At 55.0% G+C, this 26222-nt stretch overlaps 1 protein-coding gene across 1 annotated transcript in view; it reads right to left on the bottom strand.

Moving 5' to 3' along the window:
- ARHGAP23 (Rho GTPase activating protein 23) overlaps positions 1-20947 on the bottom strand; it is a 73794-nt gene extending 52847 nt beyond the window's left edge. Inside the window, exon 1 of the mRNA XM_082372151.1 lies at positions 20850-20947. Coding sequence (XP_082228277.1) covers positions 20850-20912 — 63 coding nt within the window. The 5' untranslated portion in view covers positions 20913-20947. The remainder of the gene's footprint in view (positions 1-20849) is intronic.
- Positions 20948-26222: the final 5275 nt, after the last annotated feature.

The raw sequence follows: 26222 nt of genomic DNA, 5'->3' as shown, positions 1-26222 counted from the left end.
CACAGAGACACATTTGCAAGCATACCCACTGTGCCCCTGAAAGCACACCAGGCCCCCACCTGCCCACCCATGCATTCCACACACACCCCACAGAGAGACCCACAAACCCCACGAAGGCGCACACCTAGAGGGCATGCACACACTACCAGCACACCCACCCCACGCATTGCTGCCGTGCCCCCTCAGGTCTCACACACGCTCTGCCCTGCTCAGAGAGCAGCGCTCTCTCATAGTCACCCCGCCTCAGAGTCACGTTATACCCTTCTCACCACCACCTGTGGGAGCGTGTGACGGACCCTTTTCCCCAGGACCCCCTGCCCATTATGCTCTACCCAGAGGGGCCACCACAAGCCGACAATGGGCTCTAAGCTGGCCCCCACCTCACCCCTAGCATGTGAGTCAGACAGGAAGCCCCAGTCGATGGCAGACCCTGCCCTCCGCCCCTTCCTGGCTCTCTCTCTTCCCAGGCCCCTTCCCGGGTGGGGCTGACAGAGGCCTTGGCTAGTAGGCGTGTCATGGCCACCCTCATTTCTATCCCACTTGACTGTTCACCGTGTGCTCCCTCCCCCCCCCCCCACCCCCGGCACAGCCACTCCCTGGGGCCTGGGGCCACTGCCCTGACCCAGTTTTCAGAAAACAACAGAAGCCCAAGAGCACTCAACTCGTTAGGGCGGCCCTGGGACTCCAAGTCCGGAGCCCCTCATTCCAACTTTGGATCTTATACCTAAATTCTAGCCAGCATCCAGGTAAGGGAGGCCGGGGGCAGAGGGGAGCAGATCCAGCCCAACCCTGCTCCCAAATCTAGGAGTCGGGGGAGGAAGAGTCATAGGGTTGGGCCCTTGTGGGGGAAGCCACCAGAAGGGAGACCCAGGCAGAAGAGTCAGCTCCCCCTTCCCTCCCTCGTCCCATCAGCTGCTGTCCCCAGCAAGGACAGGCCAGGATGGAGGATCCTGTGGGGGGAGGTAGAGGAGAGAGACAGAGGGGCACAGAGAGGAGGGGAAACCAAGGGGAGAAGGAAGAGAAATAGAGGACCATGGGGGTGGGCAGGAGCAGGGTTGGGGGGGGAGGAGGAAGGGTGAGGGTGAGGCGTGTGGGGGCCAGGGAGCGGTTTTGTTCTCCTGTTTCCTGTTTGCCGCTTGCTGGGCCCCCTGTGCAGGAGCTGGACCCCCACCCCCACCCTGGCGGAAGCCGGAAGGGAAGAGCGAGGCTGCCACCAGCGCTGAGTCAGGAGGGCTTGGGACCGACGGGGAAAAGATCGCGGTCAGGGGAGGACTCCTGGCATCTCCCTCAGCACCTCCCCTGCCCCCATCACTAGAAAACCAAGGCTTCTGGGTCAGGATCATTCCTGCCCTTGTCATGCCCTCCAAAGGCCAGGGCCTCAGACCAGCTGGAAGCACCACCGAGATGTCCTCAGCCATGTCAGACTCTGCCGCCCCAAATGGAGGGCAATGACCACAGGGATGTCCTGACTCAGAGTCTGACCTGCTTTCCCAGCAGGCAACCAGTTAGTCCCCCCAGCTGCCTAACTTCCTTTCCTCTTGCTGCAAGTCCAGTCCCTGGTTGGGAGGAAATAAGACTCACTCTCCCCTCTCACGCCCCATGGAGCTTCTCATGGCCAACAGGTGCTGCTGTGTATCTGGATCAAGAATCAACCTCCCTGGGGCTTCCCTGGTGGCGCAGTGGTTAAGAATCTGCCTGCCAGTGCAGGGGACACAGGTTCGAGCCCTGGTCAGGGGAGATCCCACATGCCACGGAGCAATTAAGCCCGTGAGCCACAACTACTGAAACCTGTGCACCTAGAGCCCGTGCTCCGCAACAAGAGAAGCCACCGCAATGTGAAGCCCGCGCATCTCAACAAAGAGTAGCCCCTGCTCACCGCAACGAGAGAAAGCCCGCGTGCAGCAAAAATAAAATAAATAAATTCATAAAAAAAAAAAAAGAATCAACTCCCCCCAGCCCTCGAAACTGCTGAGGGTTCTGAGGGCTGGTTCTGAGGGCTGCAGGGAGAGGCGAGGTGGAGAAGCAGCACGGGGTTTCTGTGTCCAGGGCAGCAGAGACCTGGGAAATGATAAGCCATCTATGACGCCCATCTCCTGCCCTCTAATCTGGCAGGGGCGACAAGGCCCCCAGAAGGAGGTAACAGCCTCCTCCAACACAAACCCACACCTGCCCCACCCCACCCACTCCACCCCAGCTTCCTCCACAGGCATGTGGGGAGCAAGGTACACACCGCAGGGCCTAGAAACTTATACATAGTTTGAATAAATGATCTTCCAGGCCTGGGGAGCCTCTCGGCCCCCTCCCCCATTTCCTTTGGGAAAGGAATGTGGGGTGGGCCCCAGAGTGCAGTGGGGGAGGGGGCCAAGGGCTGGGAAATACCAGGCGTAGCTGAGATTCTATTCCAAGCCTTCCTGCCTGGTGTGAGTCCTCCTCCCCTACACCCTCCCCAGCTTCCTCCCCCCAAATCAGGAATTACCCCGCTGAGCAGTCCCTCCCATCAATCCTCTAGTTTGACCAGCTTGCAAAATCCATTCAACCTTATCTTCCTGAAGGTCCCCGCGGAGGGCTTGGGGACTACACCCCCAAAGGGAGGGCATCCGGTCTTCCTCTCTCCACATGAGATCATCATCCTTTACTGTTTGAAAGCACTTTCACTTTATCTCATTTGACCCTTACCCTAAGAGTTGGATATTTGAGATTGTTTTTATACCCATTTCTCAGATGCAGAAACTGAGACTCAAAGAGGACAAGTGACTGGTTCAAGGCTTGCTTTTACTAAGGTGGGACCATCCCAGGGTTCTAACCCCTAACTCAGATCTCTTTCCGTTATCCTCTCATTTATCTATTCAAGAACCACGACTTGAGTGCCTGCTGTGGGCCAGGGGCTGTGCTGGGGGCTGGGACACCTTAGAAAAACAAGACGAGTGTAGACCTTACCCTCAGGGCGCTTACAGTTCTACTAGTGTTGTCCTAGCTCCTGAAGTCTTCAGGGGTCCCCAGTTCCAGATCCAGGCCCAAGCCAGCTGCCTTCAGCCCCACCAAGGGAGACCCCCATACACATACCAAAGGAGCCCCTGTGTCAGGGGTTCAGGGCCTCTTCTCTCTGGGAGCGGACAGTTTGTTTGAGAGTGGGGTTAGGGGCCTCCCAGGTAAGCCTTTGAACCAGGGAGTGGGCTGAGCTGGAGGAGCAGAAGCCTGCAGGGGCCAGCCTGACAACCAGAAACTGGGGAAGAGAGGAGCATCCTGGGGCCCAAGGGTCAGGTGATAGGAGAAGGAGGGAAACTGACACCGCTGAAGGGCGTGTGGCTCAGGAAGTGAGAGAGAGGGGTCTCAGGGTCAATTTGCCTGCTTTTCCTTCCTCTGCTTGCTTTGTGCCTCCTCCCAGAATGCAGGCTTCAAACCACAGGACAAACAATGCCCCCAACCCAAGAGAATCATCCGGCATTTCTAAAGCTCCGACTGGTTCCATACACCCATTGCACACCATCAAACTGGGACCCACCCCACAACCTCACACACAGACGGAGCAAATCCCCTGCCAGCCCGTCCATCCCAGGCATGCAGGCAATGCGATACCCAAGGCATGCCCGCCCCGCCCACGCCTGGGCCTCTGACCCCTGCCCCAGTCTCCTCGCTCAAGGGCAGCCGCCCCCTCCGTCCTCCTCCACCCTTCTGCCCCACTCAGATGCCTGCTTCCCAGCACCACTTGTGTGCAGTCCCGACGTGCCCCAACAGGCCAAGCGGATGAGCCGGCCAGGCAGGCCCGAGTCTCCCCAACACCCTCAATGTGCAGATAACCCCGCGTCACCGGCAACCTCGGAACCCCACACTCGGTCTAGCCTGCGGGCAGCGGGTGGTTCAGAGGGTCTCTCCAGACCCCGTGCTTTCCCCATCCAGGGCCAGTCTTGCCCTGAGTGAGGGTGTTGCGACACTCCTCTCCCACCCTGAAACTGGGCCCCAGCCAAGGAAGGCTGGGGGAGGGGAGGGTGAGAGAAAAGGAAGGAGGAAGCACTCGTGATGCCAGAAATCAAGGAGGGACCAACACAATCCCAAGCAGCACAGAATCCCCTAGTTCTTCCGGTGGCAGTACAGCTCAGGGGTTAGCACGTGGGCTCCAGGGTCCTCTGGAATCCAGGACTTCTGGGACTGAGTCCTATCTCTACCCCTTTCTGGCTGTGAGACCTTGGGTGAGTTATTTAACCTCTTTGAGCCTCAGTTCCTCACCAATAAAATGGGAATGACACTAAGTTCCACCTCATAGGTTCTTAGGAGAATTAAGTCAATTAAAGAAAGTCTTGAGCATATAGTAGGGGTTCAATAAATGCAAACTTTTGTTTGTTTTCTTTTTTTAAAAAAAATTTTTATTGAGGTATAATTGACATGTAATGTTATATTAGTTTCAGGTGTACAGCATGATTGGATATTTATGTATATATTGAAATGATCTCCACAGTAAGTCTAGTTAAACATCTGTCACCATACTTAGTTACAGAATTTTTTTCTTGTGATGAGATCTTTTAAGATCTACCCTCTTAGCAACTTCCAAACATACAATACTCTATTATTAACTATAGTTGCCATGCTGTACATTACAGACCCAGGACTTATTTAGTTTATAACCGGAAGTTTGTACTTTTTGACTCCCTTCACCCATTTCACCCCACCCCCCCGCCACTCTGGCAACCACCAGTCTGTTCTCTGTATCTGTGAGCTTGGGGTTTGGGGGGTTTTGTTTGGGGGGGTTCTTTTTAGATTCACATATAAGTGAGATCATACATAAGGTATTTGTCTTTCTCTGACTTATTTCACTTAGCATAATGCCCTCAAGGTCCACGCAAGATGTTTTCATTGTCTTTTGGATATTCACACTCTCACACACCCAACCACACTCACATTCAGACATGCAGACAACTCAGCCACATGTACACAAAGACAGTGACACATGCAGACACTCAAGCAGGTCTGTACAAACCCAGGCGAACCTATTCACGTGGGCATCACCACCACCTCCCACTGCCTACCCCCTACAGGCCCCTATGTGCCCCACCTCCCCCTAATAAGCAGGGAGGAATCATCAGGAGCCCCCCTTCCATAGCAGAACTTCGGCAGGCCCAGAGCCCTGTCAGTAGGCCATTTGGGAGTGAGGAAGGGGCGGGCGACATGAGACCCCAAGATGGAACCTGCTCCCAGCAGACAAGGAGGATGGCAAAGGTGCCAGGCTGGCAGGGCCCCCTCCCCAGCAAGAGAGCCAGTTCCCTCCTCAGGGACACCAGAGGGAGGAGAAACTGAAGATGAGTATCTTTCCTCATGGTGGGAAATGAGCACTTGCAGAAAAGGGTGAGTCTGGAGCCAGCCACAAAGTAAACAGTGGGGCCATTGCCCAGGCAACTGTGGGCCAGCGCGGGCTAGAGCCCACCACAAGCCCTCTCCAGCCCCTGATTTGCTACACTCACCAGCCCCTTGACTGTCTCAAGGCATGCCCTCCACGTATCCAATCTGGCCTCTGGGCCTGTCTGGGGACTCCCCAAAAGGAAGAAGTTATGCTTCCTCCATCAGATTGGGCTCCCTGAGAGCGGGATTGTTGTTTTTGTTGTTTTTGCCCCATATTAGTCCAGAGTCTCCCAGAGGTCATGGCCTGTGTCTTTCCCCCTCAGATTGGAGACTGCTCAAGGGCCTGGCCTGAGTCTCCCACATTAGACTGAGAGCTTCCTAAGGACAATAGCTACTAAATTTTCAGAAATGTATTTGTGGGCTTCCCTGGTGGTGCAGTGGTTAAAAATCCTCCTGCCAATGTAGGGGACACGGTTTCGAACCCTGGCCCGGGAGGATCCCACATGTCATGGAGCAGCTGAACCCATAGGCCACAACTACTGAAGCCCGCACGCCTAGATCCCGTGCTCCACAACAAGAGAAGCCGCCGCGATGAGTAGCCCCTGTCATCGCAACTAGAGAAAGCCCCAACGCAGCAACGAAGACCCAACGCAGCCAAAAATAAATAAATAAGTTTTTTTTAAAAAGTAAAGAAATGTATTTGTACTGCTAGAGTGCTTTGTCCATAGTAGGCTCTCAAAAATTATTCGCTGACGGCGAGAATGTGGAGGAATTGGAACTCATGTCTTGCTGGTAGAAATGCAAAATGGTGGAAAACAGTATGGTGGTTACTCAAAAAATTAAACATAGAATTACAATATGATCCAGCAATTCCACATCTGACCATGTACCCCAAAGAAGAGAAAGCAGGGACTCAGATATTTGTACAATGATGTTCATAGCAGCATTATTCATAAAAGGGAAAAGGTGGAAACAACCCAAATGTCCAATGACAGATGAATTAGATAAACAAAATGTGGCACAAACATACAATGGAATTTTATTGTCTTAAAACTCTGACACATGCTACAACATGGATGAACCTTGAAGACATTATGCTAAGTGAAATAAGCCAGACACAAAAAGGCAAGTATTTTATGATTCTACTTATATGTGATACCTAGATTCATAGAGACAGGAAATAGAATGATGGTTGCCAAAGGCTGCAGGAAAGGGGAATGTAAGTTATGGTTTAGTGGGTACAGAGTTTCAGTTTGGGAAGATGAAAAAAGTTCTGGAGGGGCTTCCCTGGTGGCGCAGTGGTTAAGAATCTGCTTGCCAATGCAGGGGACACAGGTTGGAGCCCTGGTCCGGGAGGATCTCACATGCCACGGAGCAACTGGGCCCATGCGCCACGACTGCTGGACCTGCGCTCTGGAGCCCGTGAACCACAACTACTGAAGCCTGCGCGCCTGGAGCCCGTGCTCTGCAGCGAGAGAGGCCACCACAGTGAGAGGCCGGCGCACAGCGGTGAAGAGTGGCTCCCGCTCGCCGCGGCTGGAGGGAGCCCGCGTGCAGCAACAAGGACCCAATGTAGCCAAAAATAAATAAATTTTAAAAAAAAAAGAAAAAGCTTTGGAGGCATGTGGTGGTGATTGTTGCACAACGATGTGAATGTACTTAATGCCACCGAACTCTACACTTAAAAATGATAAATTCTGAGTTACGTATATTTTGCCACACACCAAAACAAATGACAAAGTCAGAATTCAAATGAAAAAAATATATATTGTTGAAAGAAGATGGAACAAATGAATGGGTCTTCCAATGGGGCCCAGGAGCAGGCCCTGCCCACAGAGATTGCCCAGGACAGCTGGGTACCTCCTGCTGGGAGGACCGTTCCCTCCCACCCCGTCCATTGTGCCTTCTCAGAACCCCTGCTGTCATCTTTGAGGCCCTAGTAGTCCGAGCACAGGGGGAGCTCTCAGGCTTCCAGGGGAGTCTGAACCTCCCACAGAGTAGGTCCTGGGCATTGATGAGGACCTACCATCTATCGGAGGCTGGACTGATGGATGCACGGTCCCTTGAGAGGCCACATTCCAAGGTGTCAGAACCTTGGAGGAGTTTTTCTAGCAAAAGCCAGGCTAAGTATGGGGTTCCTGACCCCCTGAGGCCTGACCCCACCTCAGCACACACGTCTTTCCCAAGCCTACACATGCTTACACACCACCCGTAACATATACACACATACCAGGGTGTGCACACAGAGGCAAGACCCCGTTCTCGCGTGCTCTCTTGTGCACACGCTCCAAGAAAACCATGCCTGAACGCTGAAGGATGCACGGTCTTGTCAGAGACGGAGGCAGGTCCTGTGTATGGGAGAGCCCCCTGGTGGCCCAGGTCTGGCACACTTAGCTGCCTCACAGCCCAGAGTGGGCAGGGTGCCCTCATTCCTTCCACCCCACCTCCCCCACTGCATTCAGTGGGGGCCCCCAACCAGGCCCCAGGGTCACCCTCCCCATCTCCTACAGAGGAGCAGGGTCTTCTGCAGAAGGACAGAGCAACTGTGGGACCTTAGGAAGGGTCTCACTTCGGTTGGTCAAGGAATCCTGGAGAGAGGCCAGAGCCCTTTTTCAGACTAGATCATGTTAGGGACAGTCATTCCCGCAGGCCAGAAAATGCCTGCAGTGACTCTTCTCCAAAATCATCGTATCCATTCTTTGACTCCACACTGAACAGCTCATTTCAGAGGAGACTGGGGGAGAACTCTGGGCATGGCTCTTCCTATTGTCCCCCACACCTCTCTCTGGAAGTTCTTCCTGTTATCTGACCACCTGGGCAGAGACAACAGGTGCACCCACTGGTTTCTTCCAGGGGATCGCTCAGTCCAAGCCAAGCTGAGATGTCATCCCCTCCCAGGGCAGGTCTCAGCAGATGCCAAAAGTCTCCCCAAGGGCACATGGGGCTCCCTGCAGGGAGAGGTTCTCAGCTCCACCCCTGAAACCACCCACCCCCACCTCCACCCCAGGCCCTACTCAACCTGCCCAGGTTATCCCTTCACCTTGCCTAAGAGCTGAACCTCTCCCTAATCCAGCCCATGATGCTGCAGAGGCAGCTGGAAGGGTGGAGGGGATGGATGGTGGCTCTGCAGGGACAAACAACCTCCCCTGGCTCCTGCCTGTGAGGGAGCTGAGATGATTTCTGGGCTGGGCTCTGTGGTCAGAAGAGGACAGACAGCAACGCCTTCAGCCCCAGATCCTCCCCCTTACCATATGCCTGGCTCTGCATCTGGGGACATTGTAACAGCCACAGCAGTAATTAGTATTTGTTGAGCCCTCACTATATGCCAGGCACACTTCGCATGCATTACCTCATTTAACAGCAGAGCAGCCTCTTGGGATAAGTGTGACACACACCCACACACCACCTTGGCCTCTTGGGCCCCCCACCCAGTCTGGTGCTAGGAAGGGAATGCTGAGCTAACCCACAGGGCGCCTAGGGGTGGTGGATAGAAGGCTGGTGAGAGAGAGACCACTGGCCCAGCATCGAGAAAAGCTGATCTAGAGAAAGGGTCACACTTGCCAATGGTATTGGCCCTAGTCCTTTTCTGGATGTGTGACCTCAAGGTCACACAGGTTTTCTTATTTCTTCAACTACAAAATGAAGCTAGGGATAGCAGCCTGACAAAGTTGCTGGGAAAGCATTCTGGGAACCAATAAATGGGAGGGGTTATGGCCCCAGCCCTACATCCCACCCATCAGAGTGGACTCTGCTTCCCAAATGTCTCCTGAGTCCACCCACTTCACCATGTCCAGTCTACCCCAAGTCTCCATCACTCCTCTGGCCCCTTACAGTCCAGACTAATTGTTTTAATATTATGACCACCAGGCCCTGGGGGACGTGCCTCTGGGTTCCACGCCCACCACACCTCCTTTCTCTGTGCTCCAGTTACCCTGGCCTCCTTCCATTTCCTTTGAGGACCAGGCAGTCTTCCAGCCTCAGGTCCTTTGCACATGCTGTTTCTGGAATGCTGTTCTCTCTTCCCTGGCTCCCTCCCTGCCTCACCAACCCACACCCTAATTAACTCCTACCCACCCTGCAGTTCTCCGCAGAAAAGTCACTCCCCAGAGACACCTCCTCTGGCCCCCAGACCAGGTCAGGTCCCTTTGCACCCTCTCACAGCACTCTCGAGATAGTGTCTGCATATTTATGAGGTTATTTTGACCAACATCTCCCCCCTGGGGCTGTGAGTTCCGGAAGGCTGGAACCATGTCTGCTTTGCTGGCAGTCAAATCCACAGCTCCTGGCATGGCACCTGGCGCGGAGCGGGTGCTCGGCACACTGCTTCTGAATGTACAGGAATGAATGAGCTTCTCCTCAGAGAAAGCAGATGGCTGGCAAACCCCCTGCCCCCAGGAAAGGTCTACCTGGGGCAGAGGCTGCTTTGGATCTTTGTCCTTCTTTTTGTACCCCCCCGCTCCTTCCTCAGTAGGAACCAGATCCAGAAAGTGGGGGTGCTGGAATAAGGGAGTAAGGGGTGTGGAGAAAAGGAAAGCTACTTCATCTCTTTTGCAGGGTCCGCTGTCCCATCACCTCAGCTGGCCAAGCCTTTGTCCACTCAGGGCTGGCCCACCACATCCACAGTTCCCTCTCCCTGGAATATAACATTTGTCTCTCTCCTTCCCCCACCTTCCCTTAACTGATCCCTTATCCTCGAGGTCTCAGCTTGACTGTTTCTGAAAAGCTTCCCGGACTGCAAGCTAAGGAACTTGCCAGGGTGCCACAGCTAGCGGCAGCTCAGATTCAAGCTCAGGTCTGTCTGCCGGCAGAGCCCAGGCTCTCAGCCACCTCATTATACGCCTCATTACTACCAGTTTCTCCCTTGAGGCCCGGCCGAAAGACACGCCCCCTCCCTAGGCCTCAGTTTCCTCCTGTGGGTTCGGCCAACCCTAGATTTCAGGAAAATTGGCAGAGATCGAAGGTGGGAGAGGAGACAGAGGGAGGAGCGAAGAGGGGAGGAAAGAGGAGGGAGGGAGGAGCGCGGAGGGGCGGCAGCCGCAGGCCAGCCAGACGAGAGTAACGCCAAATATGCGAACTACGCCAGCCCTTGAGCTATGAATAGGGCGGCCAGGCTGGCCGCCCAGGTCTGCCCTTCACGCCCCGCAGCCCCCCAGCCCAGCCCTCCCACGCCAGCCCTAAACAGGGTCCTGAAATGGGGCGGAGGCCAAGGAGGCACTCTTGGAGGCGGAGGCTGAGTGGCAGGAGCGAAGAGGTGTGGTCATGCAGATGACATGCAAATAGAGAGCAGCTGGCTTATCTGATTGGTGGGTCTCTGTCCTTCCGGGAAGGTGGTCCTAAGGGGCACTAGACCCGCGCAGGGCCCCTGCTCACACCGGCTTCCACCCGGGCAGCCGCGGTTCCCGAGCGGTCCTTCGGGTCACCCCTTGGCTGAAGTCGCACTGACGTGTGCAGCCTCTGGAGGCCTCTCACCCTGTTCTGTCAAGGTCCTGGTACGGCTCTGCTGCTGTGATACCATCCCCGCCCACCCCAGCGCCAGGTCAGCCTCTCCTCCTTGGAGCTCACATGTCTGACAGACAGCTGGGCACTTGGGAAATTACAACAGTTCCATCCCTGCCTCTGGACCCCCTTTCTTCATCAGTGACGGAAGTGGGGAGCACTTCCCTGGACCAGTCCAGCCCCTTGTGTGCCCCCAAACAAGTCAGTCAATCTCAGAGCCCGGCTCCTATTTCTTTCGTTCTGGCACTATTGACTAAGTGTCCCGGAGGGCGAGGCGTCAAAGAGTTGTAAGATCAGGTCCCAGCTGTGTGATCCCAGTCAAGTCTCTTTCCTCTCAAGTCTCCTCAGTTGTAAATGGGGTCCTTGAGAGGGCTTAGTGTGGAGTGCCTAGCACACAGAAGTTGTTCAACAAATCTTAGTTCAGTAGTCCACAAAGGATTTTTTTTCATTAATAAAAAGAACATGAGATTTTATGAAGAAACAAACATGAGACAAAATTAAAAGGCTGCAGAGCGTAATGTTTAAACATTCCTAAACAGGATTCAGAGGAATCTGGTTTTGAATCCCAACTTGAATTCCACTTCCTAGCTGTGTATCCTTTTGGACTAGTTACTAACCTCTCTGAGCTTCTGTTTCTGCATTTATAAAATAGAGATAATCTATTCTCCATGAGGTTGTTGTGCAGATTAAAGAGCTAGTGTGTATAAAGTGCTCAGCACAGCAGTGCCTGGCACTGAAATGTTCAATAAATGTTAGTTGCAACCAATACTCCTATTATTATCATGGGGTTTTCACAAGGCTGTGCGAAGTGCTATGGAAACTTTCAGTTCATCAGTCAACAATATTCATTCAACTTGGCCTGGTCTAGAAGCTGGAGATAGAGCAGTGAACAAGACAAAAGTCCCTACCCTGATGGGGCTTAAAGTCTAGTCCCCAGAGGAGGAAATCCCCATATATTCGAGGAATTGGTGGCTGGTGGGGGGAGGGGTGGCAGATTTACAGAGAAGGATATTTGAACTGAGCATTGAAGGATAAATAGAAGTTTGTGAAATGGAGAAGGCAGGGAAGGCTATATCAGACAAGGGGAAGAGATGGCACGGAAGCTTCTGGGGAGGGGAAGAGAGTGATGCATCCCACTCCTATCCTCTCCTCTCCATCTCCAATTCCACGTTCAGCCCTCATCATCTCTCAGCTGGTCTGCTGCCTCCACTTCCTGACACCTTTCCATGGCTCCACAGTATCTACGAGAGCAAGTCAAGTTCCTTAGTATGGCATGAAGGATCCGCCATGATGATGGAGGAGAGGGACAGGATCTGGCCCTCATTGGCCTTGACAATCTCATCTCTCTACTCTCAGTCTTGCTCTCATTGACCCCACAAGAGGCCAGGCTGTTTCACACCTCCTTGCCTTTGCTCATGCTGGGTCCTTCTGCCTGGAATGCCCTGCTCTCCTTTCTCCACCACCCCACTGATCCCAGCAGGCATCTTTCAAGCCTTGGCAAGCCTCACCTCCTTGGTAAAGTCTTCTTCCCCTCAGAGCTGGAGCATCTCTAGAGGAGGCAGGGACTCAGCCCGTGTTTAGTGACAGAGCCATGGGGTCCTCCACACCACTCGTGAGCAAACCCAGACTCCAGGGAGGCATAGGGAAAATCCCTGTGCAAGCAGAGTCACGAAGAAGCAGAACATAATTGTGCTGCCTGCATCCACCACCTTTCCCTCATTAGACCAACCCCTACTTGGATTTCAAGGCTCAGCTGGGGGCAGGGGGAAGGGTCCACTTTCCCAGGGTGGCAGCTGTGCTCCCAGGCTCTTCCTTGTCAGGGAATGTAGCCGTGACACAGGATAGCCTTAGTTAGGATTCAGAAAGACCCAGATTTAAATTCGGATGCCGGGTGACCTTTGGTGGAGTAATTTAGCCTCTCAGGGTCTTGGTTCTTATATCAGTAAATGTACAACCACTTCATGATGGTCCTTGAAAATTGATCAAAAGAAGTTTCGATAAAGAATCCTCAGCTTAACTATTGTTTGGAAACAGGAGCTGAGAGAAAGGAGATTAATCATATCACCAACTGGTTTTTAACCAATCCCTATAGCAATTCTCCCCAGTGACACTGTTTCCATCTGTAAACTCCTGTTACCACTTTTGTGACTTCAATCACACTCAAATGATGTCACAGTGAAGACAGGGTCTGTCTAACTGGGTCTGTCTCCCCAGTTAGATCAGGCCAATTTTTATGATAATATTTTGGGGGGTGGCAAGGGGTGTTCTGGACTGGCAGACACTGTAGATGCACATCTCAGAACCCCTGAAAAAATCTTAGTGGAGCTTTTGGGTGGTGAGAAAAGCAGACAAGGAACCCCTTGAGGGCAGGACTGTGTCATATCCATCCAGGTCCCAAGACCCACAGAGAGAGCCTGGAACCCAGAGGGCACAGAGGAAATGGTCACCAAATGAACAAAGTGTGGTTTGCATGAAAATCTAGCCGCTGCCTGATTTTCCCAGGCACTGAGCCTCCAGTTTCTGGAGTCAGGGCCTTCTCCTGCCCCAGGCTATAATTAGGGAGAGGGACACTCTCATGCAAGCCAGGCCTGGGAATGTCCTCAGAGCCCTGGGCCACACCCAGTCTCGGATAATGCTTTCCCTAGCACTGTGGGGACCATAGCACCTGGGAGCCACTGGAGGAGGAAAAGGTCCCAGTTCGAAAGGAAGAGGGCCCTGTTTCTCATCCCACCAGCAGTCCTGGCCTTGTTGTGTGACCCCCATTTCCTGACTCCCACTTTCCCCTCTTGCAGACATCCCACCCCCTCCTGGGCTTTGGGTCCAACCTCAGCTGCCCCCTTATCCCCTCACCCCCACCAGGTGCTGCAGGGCAGAGGTGGGGCACGGTGCCAAGGCTTCATTAGTGCTAATGAGGGCTCAGCTCTTCAGACGCCAGTGCAAGATACAATAAAGTACCAGAACTGCCCACAGCCCCCAGTCACGGCCTGGGGTACTCAGCTCCCTCCTCCCTCTCTTGGGGAGGAACCAGGGGGCCACACCCTCGGAAGAGGAAAGGGAGATTTGGAAGAATCTTCCCAAGTACAGAGAGTGCTGAGGCACCAGGGGAAGATGGGGATGCGGGGCATGAACCAGAAAACAGCCTCAGGGTGGGGTAGGGGTCTCACCTGGGCTGCCGAAGGCTTCACGGTCCACTACTCAGTCCAAAAAAACTGCCAACAGAAACTTGCCCCTTCCTTTCCCCCGGTTCATGGAATCACAGCAGGTCAGGGCTGGAGAGACCATGGGCACTTCTCCACTACCCTCGGATTAGAACTCAGCAGCCTGAATCCACTTCTCGCCTGGTGTCCAACCTCCCTCTTCCTCCCACTTTTGCTTGTCCCTTCCCCTCTGCTTCTAATCTCTTGGCCTTGGCCTTTCTCTAGGCCTCAGTTTCCCTTTGAGCCAAAGTGGGGAGGCGGGGGGGGGGTCTCTAATATCTGTCCAGCTAAAGCTTACAAAGATGTTCCCTTTCTCGGGGGCGTCTCTCCCCACTCCCTCGCTCTCTTTCGGAGAATGGTGGAGGCATCTCTCCCCACTCCCTCGCTCTCTTTCGGAGAATGGTGGAGGCATCTCTCCCCACTCCCTCGCTCTCTTTCGGAGAATGGTGGAGGCATCTCTCCCCACTCCCTCGCTCTCTTTCGGAGAATGGTGGAGGCATCTCTCCCCACTCCCTCGCTCTCTTTCGGAGAACGGTGGAAACTCTGTGGTGGAGGGTAGGGGTCTGCACTGCAGCGTCCCCTTCCAGCCTTTCCGGGCTCTCAGGCTAGCCCAGATCTCCACCCCTCCCTCCTACCGAGGCCTCTAAGTCCTGCGTCTACACCCAATTCTCTCCAAGGAGCTCTCACACTCTCTGAGGAAATTACAAAGGAAAAAGCTGCAGATTTAGGAGCCCAGAGTCAGAGAGAAGTCAAGCTAGGGACTGTTGGAAACCAGGCCAAAATGAACTCTGTCCTTCCCTAATTAACCCTCACTTGGGGGCCAAGACCCTGGAGTGGTTGTCCTCCCACATGGCTCCCACATGTCCCCCTAGCCTGACCACATTCCTCCGGCCCACACACCTCCCCCCAGCCCTCCCGCCAAAGGGGCCAGTCCTGGGTCTGTTTCCATCCTTGGCTTGTGGGTCTCAGTCATCCCCACGCTCCGCCCCAAGTTCTCTCCTCGCAGGGATTCAGGCTGAGCTTTGAAAGGGTCACTTCAAAGAGGACCTGCCTGCCGAGGGCCCAGCCAGACCCAGGGCTGGCTGCTCGGCCAGATTCCCGGTGGCTGGGGACAAAGGCCCCACTGTTCCCCCGACCCCCAGACGCCCCCAAATGCACTGGGCATAAGAAGTCTTTCTTTCCACAGTTCCGTTCCTTACAGGCCCCGGCTCTTTGCCACAGGGAGTAGCCCTGGCCCCTCGTCCAGGAGAGTCTGGGGGGTGGAGGGTCAGGGAGCTACCAGTTCCCCACCCCCACCATACACCCAACCCCTTTGGGCAGCCAGGATGTGGAGGCAGCCTTGGGCTGACTTCAGAGCCAGTGGTCCAGGCACCGCACCGCCCCTCAGCCACCAAGCCCTTCCTGGCCTGCAGTGGCCTCCCCGCTTCTCCCACCCATCAGGACCATGCCCATCCTTCCAGGCCTCCTCCAGGCAGCCTCTCAGGACTCCCTCTCCTCAGAGGAGCCTCCTAGCCCAAACCACAGCAGCCAACCTCTCACTCCGCTCCCCAGTTCCCAACAGCGGGAACCAGGTCTCGCCTGCTCCTCTAATTTCCTACCACACGGTGCTGATCCCAAAGCAGGGTCCTTAAGGTCTTCTCTGTCAACCCCTCACCCAACGCCTGAATTCTCTCTAGTCTAGTCTGTGCTTGCTCACCTCCACTGACAGGGGCCTCATTACCTCCAGGGACAGCTCTTCAGATTACTCCGACCATAAAGGGTTCTCTTTATTTATTGAGCCCAAATTGTGTTGTTCTCATTTCCATCCAGTTGCTGCTAATAGTTGAGATTACCAAATGTCAGCCAGTTTACCTGTATTACCTCATTTAATCCTCTCAACAATTTTGAGGGATTATTTCAGGGATGAGAAAATGGAGGCTAAAAACAACTAACTAAGTAACTTGGTCAAGGTCACATAGTGAATAAGGGGTAAAGCTGAAATGTGAACCCCCTCAGGCTGAAGGCAGGGCCTAGACACCCAATGTGCCTCCCAGTGTACCAGGGGCCGTGCCAGGCCTGGGCCTCTCATCTCCCCCGAGGTTGCTTGTCAATACGAGAAGGCAGACCACACCCACCACACTTCTTTTTTCCTAGTTAGCTCCCACCAGCCTTCGTCAGCAGATGAAGTGTGGCCTGGGGATAGTGACAGACCCAGCCAGTGGGAAGCAGGGAGAGTCAGAGGGGAAGAGGTCACCAGCCTAGGGGTACGCAGGTTGGAGGAGGTTGGAGGAGGTGACCTTGGGACTCAGGTTTAGGACTGGAGGTGAGAGATGGAGAATTGATAACTATGACAGGCCCTGTCCCAAACCTGACACTCCGTCCACCCTCCAACTTGAAAGGCACAGAATCTTCCACAAAGGTGATGCATTGGGCTGAACATCTCAGGGCCACAGAGATGAAAAAGGAACAGACATCTTTAATCCAGCCTGTAGTCTTTTCCCACCTGCCCATTGCTCAGCGCCATCCCCTTGGAACTCTGCAGGAGGAAGGGAGGGAGTGGGAGCAAGAGAGAAGTCAGAAAGCTGAGGGGCCCCAGTGGCTGTTGTTAAGCCTTGGAGGGCAGTACTGATAGGGCGTGGGTTTTTTTTGGCCACACCAGGCGGGGCTTGCAGGATCTTAATTCCCCCATCAGGGATGGAACCCGTGCCCCCTGCTGTGAGGGCACGGAGTCCTAACCACTGGACTGCCAGGGAATTCCCCAGGGTGAGCTTTCCTTTCCTCTCTAGGTTTGGCTCAGGCACTCCTGGCATAGATAACATAACGATGTTCCTCTAGGCTACTTTCCCAAGACTCCAACCCAGCTACTTCCAAAGGGTTACAGGATTCTGTGATTTTTCCATACACTGTCAGTGAGTCAGTGAGTCAGTCAGTCAACAAACATTCTCGGAGTACGGGCTGCATACCAGGCTCTGTGGTACCAAGATAAACATGACACCTCTGGGGCTGCTCGGAATAATCACAGTCAACGCCCTAGCTCTGCCACTTACTAGCTGTGTGACCTCAGGAAGCCACATCATTCTTTGTGCCAGTTTCTTCATCTGTCAAATGGATAGGAATAATGTACCCAGTGGTCAGCACTGTGGAAGTAGTTGCTATGATTATTTTCCCAGTCCGGCAGGGGAGACTGATGTGTAGACCAAACATCACAATGCTGGGGCAGAGCTGGGCACGGGGCACCCACGAGGCCAGGGGAGGGGCTGCTCCCGGCCTGCACTTCACAAACATTTATGGAGGGCCGCTCTGTGCCAGGCACTGTGCTGGCCACTGGGGACACAGAGATGAACGGGACACATTGTCCACTTGTCCCTGCTCCTCCCTGCCCTCCTTTTCCCTTCCTGGGGCCTAGTCTCAGAACCCTGCACTGGAGGGCGGCACCCGGGACAGAACTGTGTGGGGAAAGGCATGGCCTGGGAGCCCGGGAGTCAGAACCCCTGGGTTCATGTCCACCACTCCCGGCCTATCTGACCTTGGCCACTCTCTGGCCTCAGGTTCCCCACTGTTGGACAAGATGACCCCTCTGGTCCTGACCCACTCTGATAGATGATGAATACATTCCACCCCCATAGAGCTTTAAACTCGCCCCAGAGTCCAGTCCCAAGGCCATCCCAGCCTGTCGTCCCACTGAGGCAGTGAAGAGGAGACGCCTGCCTGGTACTGACTGGCACTGCCCTGCTGACGAGCTGGCACAATTTCACATGAAAGAGGGAGGCCTGGATCTAAAGGCGGGTTGTTTGAAGGGGGTGGAGGGTACTAGGGGAAAGGCAGAGCCAGCTCCCACAGGCCCTATTCATGGCTCTCTCTGGGGAGGGAGAGAGAGCAGGATAATTAAAACCAGGCTTTGTCCAAATCCCTGACCAAGCCAATATCTCACCTTTGAACCCCTGCAGCCAATAGAGCAGGGCTGATGCCCCTTTGGAAGGAAAACACCAATGAACCAAGCCACAGCCCAAGTGCAGTGGGCTAGCATAGGACGGGATGGGGGGTTGGTGGAGTAAATGAGCTGATTCCCCACCCAACAATCATGGATGGATACCTGAGGCTTTGCCACCCTGAGACCTCTTGTCCCCATCCGTGTCCCAGCTGAAAGCAACCAAGCTCCAATCCAGCAAGAGGTTGACCTTGATCTTGGCTTGTATCCAAGACAGACCCAGATCCAGGGAGTGACAGCAGACAAGGCAGGTCATGAAAAGCAGGGTAGTGGAGTGAGACCATGAACTTGAGCCAGACTGCTGGGTTCCTACCCTGGCTCTGCCACTTGTTAGCGATGGGATTTTGGCCAAGCTATTGGCTCTCTGTGCCTCAGTGTCCTCAACTGAAAAATGAGGATAATAACAGCACCCACGTCATGGTGGTTTTGTGAGGATTAAATGAGGTAACTTATATAAATCCTGGCCTAGAGTAATTGCTATCTATGTCTTAGCTATCAGCTATACTATTAGAGCAATTCTCCATCCTTAAAACACATTTTTTTCAGGCACTAATACATATGCTCATTTGAGTATATTTGCATCTCCCATGAATCTCTCCAGATTTTTACACTGGAATCCAACATTGCAGGAATCTACCTAACCCACTATACTGGAGGAAACTTCCCTGCGTGATGCTCCAGGTTCACCTGGGAGGCTGCAGCTCGTACGCCTCTCCCTAGAAGTTCTTCCAAATGGCTAATTGCAATCCCTCGTTCGGTAACTTATTCCATTCTCCTTTGTAGACTCTCTTTTAATCTGATACATCATGATGTCCTTCCTAAGTATCCCTGAGATAAAGGATGAAGCAATAAATGCCTCTGCCCACTACTGCACTGCCCTGTTCTGTAACCAGCACCCTTCCTCATCCCCCACTCCATGCCAAAACTGCTGCACCCCTGGGGGCCAGACTGGCCTCCTGCTCCCCTTGCCCCTGAGCTCAGGGTTGGCCTGATGCGGGGGCACAGAGGTCCCCATCCAGGCTGCCCAAACACAAGGCCTATTCCCAGCATCCAGTCCCTCTCTGTTTGAGCTGAGATCCTCAAAAGCCTGCCCCATTCTCCATGGTGTCCCAAAGGCACCTTCCTAATAATGCTCCCCTCCATAGAGCTTCATCTTGTGTTGTGACTCCCATCAGAAGACCCGGGTTCTAGACCTGGCACTGTCGCTGTGTAGTCTCAGACCCTAATACCCACCCTGCCTGCTCCCAGGGCTTTTGAGGCCCTCAAATCCAGCATTGAAGGATTTACTGCTCTCATCATTCCCAAGGGGAGGGAGGGGCTTCAGATGCAGGAACTTGGAGCTCCCAGAAACCTACGGTGGACCCAATCACCTTGTGAGCAAGTGGAAGAAGAGGCTGGGGCTGGGAGCCTCTGGGCTGTGTTTGGAGGCGAAATGACTGGTTATGTAATTGAGATTCAAATCGCAGGCCAGTGAGCACATCTCAGTGAGAGCAGCCGTTCTGGGGAATGGGGCTGTTGCCCTGGCAGAGGGGGAGAACCCCAGGGGATCAAACACCTTCCCTGCTCTCCCACAGCTAGGCCACAGGCTGGGGCTGGGGGTGGAGATAGTAGGGGGGGTGGAGATGAAGTAGGTGTTGGTGTGTGTGTGTTGGAGGGTGGGGGGTGGGAATCCAAGGAACTTGACGATAATGACCTTCACTTCCATCCCCAGTCCACCCTGAAATTCAAGTTTCTAGTTAGGAAACACTTTGGCTGAAAGGTGGAGGGGGAGTCAGGGGATAGAGATGCAGACCAAGGGAGAACTGTGCCTACATCCAGCTACTGAGATACACACCAGTCTCAGAGTTTGCAAAGCACCAGACCCCAGCTCCAACACTGAGGGGATGGTTGGGGAGGAATGGCCCTAAATCCTCCAGCCCCGTCAAAAGAGGAAGAGACCTCCTCAGCCCAGGTCTTGATCCCAACCTGGACCCCCAGGAAACTTCTTTTTCAAGCTCAGAAAATGACTGGCCTGACAGTGTTCAACCCTTCGACTTGGAAAGGGGTGGAGTGCATGTTGGGGTGCTCCAGCGGAACGGGGCAGTCAGGCTCAGAGGTAGGGTGCTGGCCCCAGTGGGGCCCGGAGGCCCCTGCTGGCCCTCCCCAGCCTCAGCAGCCGGCAAATGAAAGAACCCAAGCAAAGCAGCCCAGCGCTGAGTAATGCCCCTGGCACCCCGTGCCGAGACCCACCCACAGCCAGCCCGAGAGGGCAGAGGGGAGGGCAGCCGCGCCTGCAAGACCAAGGGTCCCCGGCCTGTTTCTCTTCCCCTGGGGGGGCGGTGGACCCGCGCCGGGCAGCTCGTCGGGCGGTCCGGCCCGGCAGCGCGGGGAGTGTGGCGCAGGGAGGGGGTGTCCGGCCACAGTGGCCAAGGACATCCCGCTCCAGGAACCCCTCCCCCACTCCCTCTCCCTCCAGCTGTGCCGGGGCCTCGCCAACGGAAAACGAAAACTCGGGCAGAGGAAACGGCGGCAGGCGCCCCGCCTGGAAAACCCGGACAAAAGGCGCGGGCCTCCCGCCCCCGCTGCCCGGCCGCTGGGGGCCTGGCACCGCCGCCCGGGTCGGTACCCCCGGCCCTGGCAGCCCCGTGCTAGCCCCGGCCCCTTGCCTGCCTTCTTCCTTCCCGCCCCCTGCCCAGGGCAGCTCGCGCTCCGGCCCCCTCCCCGGCCACCAGCCGATGTTCCCTGCAGCCATGCCCGTGGTGCCCGCGCCGTGCGCCCCAGGCTGTGCCCGCCGAGCGGGGGCGCAGCGACCCCGGCCCCAGCTGCCAGCTTCCCGTTAGCGCCTGGATCCGCCCCCTCCCCTGGCTCAGCACCCTCACCTTGGGGGGCCGGGGCTCCGGGCGGGGTGGGATCCCGACCAGGCAGAAGGCGACTCCATTCATCGGGCGGCAGCTGCGGCTCTGCTGCCAGGGCACTGCTGGGGGCGCGGGCAAGGACCAGGGAGGGGCGGGGCCGGAGGGGCGGGGCCGAACGCGGAGGGGTGGAGCGTCTCTTCGCTCCTCCTCCTGCGCTCCTAAAGGGGCGCACCCTCGGCCTCTTGTTAGGGTAGCAGACTGGTACAGAGGGCTGAGGCAGGGGTTGGCGCAGGCAGCGGAGCTAGGGGGCAGAACACAGCCAGCGGAAGAGAGATGGTCTTAGAGAGGGTTTGGGCCGGCCTCCAGGGGACCAGCCCAGATAGACGGTGATCCGGGCCGGCCGAGGAAAGAGGACAACGGCACAGAACACAGAACTAGCACCGAGAGAGGGAGGGAGGGAGGAAGGAAGGGAAAGGAAAGCAGAGAGAAACACAGCCAGACAGAGATGGTCAGAAACAGAGACGGAGAGAGCCAGAAAGCATGAGAGAGGCAGGGACATGACAGAGACAGAGTAGAGAGAGGCAGAGAAAATCAAAGACAAAGATGAAGAGACACAGGTTGGAAGAGAGGGAGAGACAGAAAAAAGGCTTAGGGAGCCTTCCATCCAGAGACTCACGGAAGCTGAGACAAGGGCAGAGATGGTTATACCCAAGGGGGAGGGGGAGGGCGACGAGGGTAACAGGGGAACTTTCAGGGGCTTCATGCCCCTCAATCTAGGACACCCCTCCCAGGCAGAGTCTCAGCCCAGGATCCCATGCAGGCTGTAAGAGAGAGGCAGGTGCCCCAGCCCTTCAGACCCCCACCCAGCCAGCCTGTGGCTCAGGCCTCTAGACAGCCCACAGACCCACTCTGCAGTGGGTGACAGTAAGAGCAGAGACCCTCCAGGCCTCCCAATCACAAGCTCCCACAGCCTCCCTTCCCAGCTTCACTCTGAGCTGGGCCCAAAGAACCGTCGGGGTCCTGAGTCAATTTCTCATTTCCCTGCCCCCAGGCAGGACCCCTGCAGCCCATCCCCTGATGATCCAGGAAGGGACAGTCTCTCAGTCCTTAGTTTCTGCTGGAAAGTTCTTTCTGCTATCTAACATCCTTCCTACCTCCTATTTTTTACAGCCTATGCTTACCTCTTTCCCTTGCCTTTTTGTAGTTTTAAAGGGCTCCTGCATTCCTTCACCCAGATTGTGAAGAAAGGAAGGCAGAGACCATAGATACATAGGAATATGATTTGGGCAAGGCAGGCAATGAAAGTGGGAAGGCCGACTCTGCCTGCTGAAATGGCCCACCCACTCTGGGGCAGTGAGCCTCATAAAACCTCTTTGCTCCACCACCACCACCATCCCGACGCCTGAGAGTGGATCAGCCCCAAGTCCTGGACCCCTCAGGATCAGGGAGTCAGGCCCTGCAGGGGGCAGTATGGCCCAGACACCTACTAGAACATCCTTACTCCTGTAAACCTGAGGAAGGAGACGTTGACTTGTTTTTAAATCTTATGTTTTATTTAATTTATTTTAAATTCCCTGGAAGTCAATGGAAAGGGATGCTTTTGTAATAATGGAAGGGCAGTTAAGGACTCCTTCATTCCCCACCTCTCTTCATCAAGGTCATGTGCAGCCAGAATTATGCCCCACTTCTGAGAAGTTCTTCCTGCTATCTAACGGTAATCCATCATACCGCCTGTATTTTCTTGCTTAATCTTAAACCAGGTCCCTCTGTCTGCCTCTGTCTGCCCTGTGGCTCCAACAGTCCAAGGCTTGCTGCCACCCTGGTTCAGGGGTCCTTTCCTCTCAAAACAAATGTGTAAGGGGGGAGTGGTGGCATCTGAGATCCAGACTGGACTGAGGCTGTGGGGAAGGGGAGGAGGGTGGTGGCCTCTGGGGTGCCCCTGGCTCACTTTTTCCAGAGCCTGATGCCCTCAGACACTGCAGGAGGCGGTGAGAGGAAATGAGCTCACACTGGCCGGCAGGCAATTCCTCCCTCCACAATGCACTGCACTCACCTCCCCCACCCTCTCCCACTTCCCAGAAAGTGCGCTCTTCCCCCACCCTGCTGCCCTTCCCACCTCTTCCTGCACCTTGACCTGCACCCCCATCCTGTCCCAGCCCTGCCCCATCCACCTTCTCCAGCACCTCTTTCATTCTTCCTTTCCGTCCGGGCTCCGCATCCCCTTTGACGACTGTGCCTCATTCCCTGTATCCCACCATCCACGCCCCCCAAATCCACTCTATTCCTGGCACACTCTTTCTCTGGGGATTAGGGCAGTGAAGCCCAACATGGGATGGAGGGTGTCCCTCACTGAGGACCCTCTTTATACTCCCCCTCTTTCTAAATTCCTCTCCCAGCCCAATCACCTCCCTTCATTCACAAATGTTTATTGGGAGTCCTGATATACCATGGGTGGGAGAGTGGAGGTTGCCCCTGGGGATAGGAGATAAGGCTTAGCTCCTGCCCTTGAGGGGTCCTGGTCTTACCAATCCTGACTCTACTGTGAGATCCCAGAAAAGGAGCCATGGGAGGCTGGAGAAGCAGAGGAAGTCTTCCAGAAGCAGGTGGCCGTGATCTTTTGATGGTGGCGTCATGGATGGGACGGGGTGCGGTGGGCAATGGGGGGAGAAAGACTATCATGGACAAAGGCAGGGAGGCAGGAGAGAGCACACTCTAGCAGTGTGGCTGGAGCCAGGCGGAAGGTTCGTGGGCAGGAAGCATGGAGGGATGAGGAAGGAAATGCGGGTGGGGATGTTACTGTGGAGTGACTGTGCCTGAGGCACTTAGATTCTAGCCTGGCTTAGGGCAGGGATTTAAGCGGAGATGTGCCATGGCCACTGTGGCGAGACGTGGAAGAGAACGGAGGGCAGCAAGGAGCCAGGGGTGGGCGGCCAGGTTGGGGGGCCCTGCACCTGGGCAGGGGGCACCAATCATCAGAGGCCCCCGGATCTTGTTGACCAAATGGGAGTTGCGGGAAGGAAATGGAAGAGTCTAGAACAACTCCAAGGTTTCTCGCTCAGAATATTAGGTAGATGAGTTGTCTGGAGTGTTCTCAGGGAGAAGGGACATGCCAGGCACTGGGCTAAGTAATCCTTTGTATACATTATTCCAAATTAGCCTTACAAAGGAGCTGTGAAACAGATATTATAATCCTCATTTACGGATAAGGACACTGAGGCCCAGAGGGCTTGAGTATCTTACCCAAGGCCATGCAGGATTTGAACCCACGCCTTTGGGTTCCAGAGTCCACACACTTAACCTGCAGGCTGTGTTGCTGGTGGAGTAGTGATTGGCAGCTCGAACCCTGGGTCCATCTCCCTGAAGAGAGGCCTGAGCTAGAAACATACATGGCTTTGGAAGTCATCGGTGGGTCAGGAGTGTGGTTCAGAATCTCCAGGGACAGCGCAGAGCGGAGACCAGTTGTAGGTTGGGACCCAAGGGCACTCACCTTTCGGGGCAGGTGAGGAAGGAAGAGGCAGCAAGGAGGACTGAGGAGAGAGAGCCAGAGGAAGCGGCACTGTGTCAGGCAGGGGACGGGTGGGGTGGAGGCCAGACTGTGCGGTGAGGAAAAGCATCAAGGGTGAAGAAATTAAAAAAAAAAAAAGGGGGGGGGGGTTGGTGAAAAAGGGAGGGTGGTGAAATGGAATTGGGCCGCTGAGACATTTACCGGGAAGGGACAGCCGGACAGCACAGGTGAGTCGAGGTGAGGCATGACTCCATTTGGGTGGCGGACACTTGAGCAGGCTTTTTGGTTGTGGAGGAGAAGCCAAGGGAGAGAGCCTGAGGGGGTGATGAGTGGAGTAGAGGAAAAAGAACGCAGAGTCGTGCCAGAGGAAGAACCCGCCTTCCCCAGAGCCAGGTAGGGTTAGGAGAGGAGCATGGGAGGAGGTCAGGGAGTCCCCAGACCAGAGCAGTCCAGGGTCAGGATCAGGCCTGGGCCAGGAGCCAGCAAGGGGTTGTACAGTGTCATCAAGGAGCCCTGAACCAAGAGTCCAAAGACCAGGGTTCAGGTTCCCATGCTGCCCACCTAGTAGCTGAATGTCTTTGACGAAAAGTATATTCTCTGAACCTCAGTTTCACTCTCTGTAGATGAAAACAATAGGCCTCCTCTGCCAGTCTCCAACTGAGGGCTCACGTTTGATAATGGATTCAAAGGAATGGGTGGAAGGCGGGTTACAGGGCTGGTGACCATAAACCTGGTAATAGCTGCCTGCCCTTCCATTGAAGGGGAAAGAGCACCCCCTGGTGGAGAAGGGCAGGAGGGCAAGACTAGAGGGAAGGGCTGAAGAGAGACCTGACTTGTTCTTGTTCCTTTGGCTTTCAGCCTCCAGATCCTCTGCTTGTCCCCTCGAAGCAACCCATGCCCACCTAAACTTTCATTTCCAAAGCAGGTGGTAGCCCAGTTCAGTCAAGTCCAAAGACATTTATTGAGTGCTGTCTACATGCAAACTGCTGTGTGGGGTCGGGGGGAATGAACCAGGTGATGTGCTTGTCCTCAAAAAGCTCATATTCCAGGGAGGGCAACAAGCACAGCAAAGGATGGCTGGGATGGTGCCATGATGGTGCTACAAGCAGAGCATCGAGCAAAGCAGAAGGGAGCCTTCCATAATGAAAGGAGAAGGCAGGGGCCTTGGGAGGTAGTGTTTGACCTAGACCTTGAAGGCCCTTAACAGGCAGGTGGCAGAGAAAGGAGGCCTGAAGGCTGAGAGCTAGGGAAGGGGTGGGGCCCAGGTCTGGCAGAGCCCCAGGCGTCACAGAGAGGGGACCTCAGACCTCATCAAGCTCCTTGAATGGTGTAGGGTGGGGCAACGGTCCACTCGAGATCATGCCAGTCTCTACCCTCATCCCTGCTGCCAGGTCCCTGAGGAATCCTGGATAAGAGGGATCCCACCTGAACACACCTCGAGGAGGGATGTACAGCCCACTGGCCCAAGGGCTGAGAGGCATTGGCAACCTGCCAAACAGCTGGGGCCCCAGCCCAGCAACCTTTGGACAGCTGACTTGGGGTGGAGAGAGAGGCTGCAGCTTCCTTGGGCCGGCAGCAGGGCAAGCAAGCCACACCCAGCGAAACCCTGGTATCAGGACGGGGGTGGATGAAAGATGCCCCACCCCTGCCGCTTTCAGCTGGCAGCCCCTCAGGGGAATCATGTTGGGGGACGTACGTCACGGTTGGGGAAGAGGAAGAGGTTTGGGGCTGGGGTCTCAGCCCCGAGGGCTCTCCACTATGTGACACGGGGCAGTTGAAGAGCTGGTGGTGAGGACTGTGTGTATATGAGCGTGTGTGCAAGACTAAGAGACGACTTATGACGACCGTGACATCACCTAGCAGGGGCTTGAAAACACCAGGATGGAAGGGAA

This window comes from Balaenoptera borealis, assembly GCF_965194805.1.
Source record: "Balaenoptera borealis genome assembly, chromosome: 20".
NCBI classification, from domain to species: Eukaryota; Metazoa; Chordata; class Mammalia; order Artiodactyla; family Balaenopteridae; genus Balaenoptera; species Balaenoptera borealis.
This window is presented reverse-complemented; position numbering and strand designations above follow the sequence as displayed.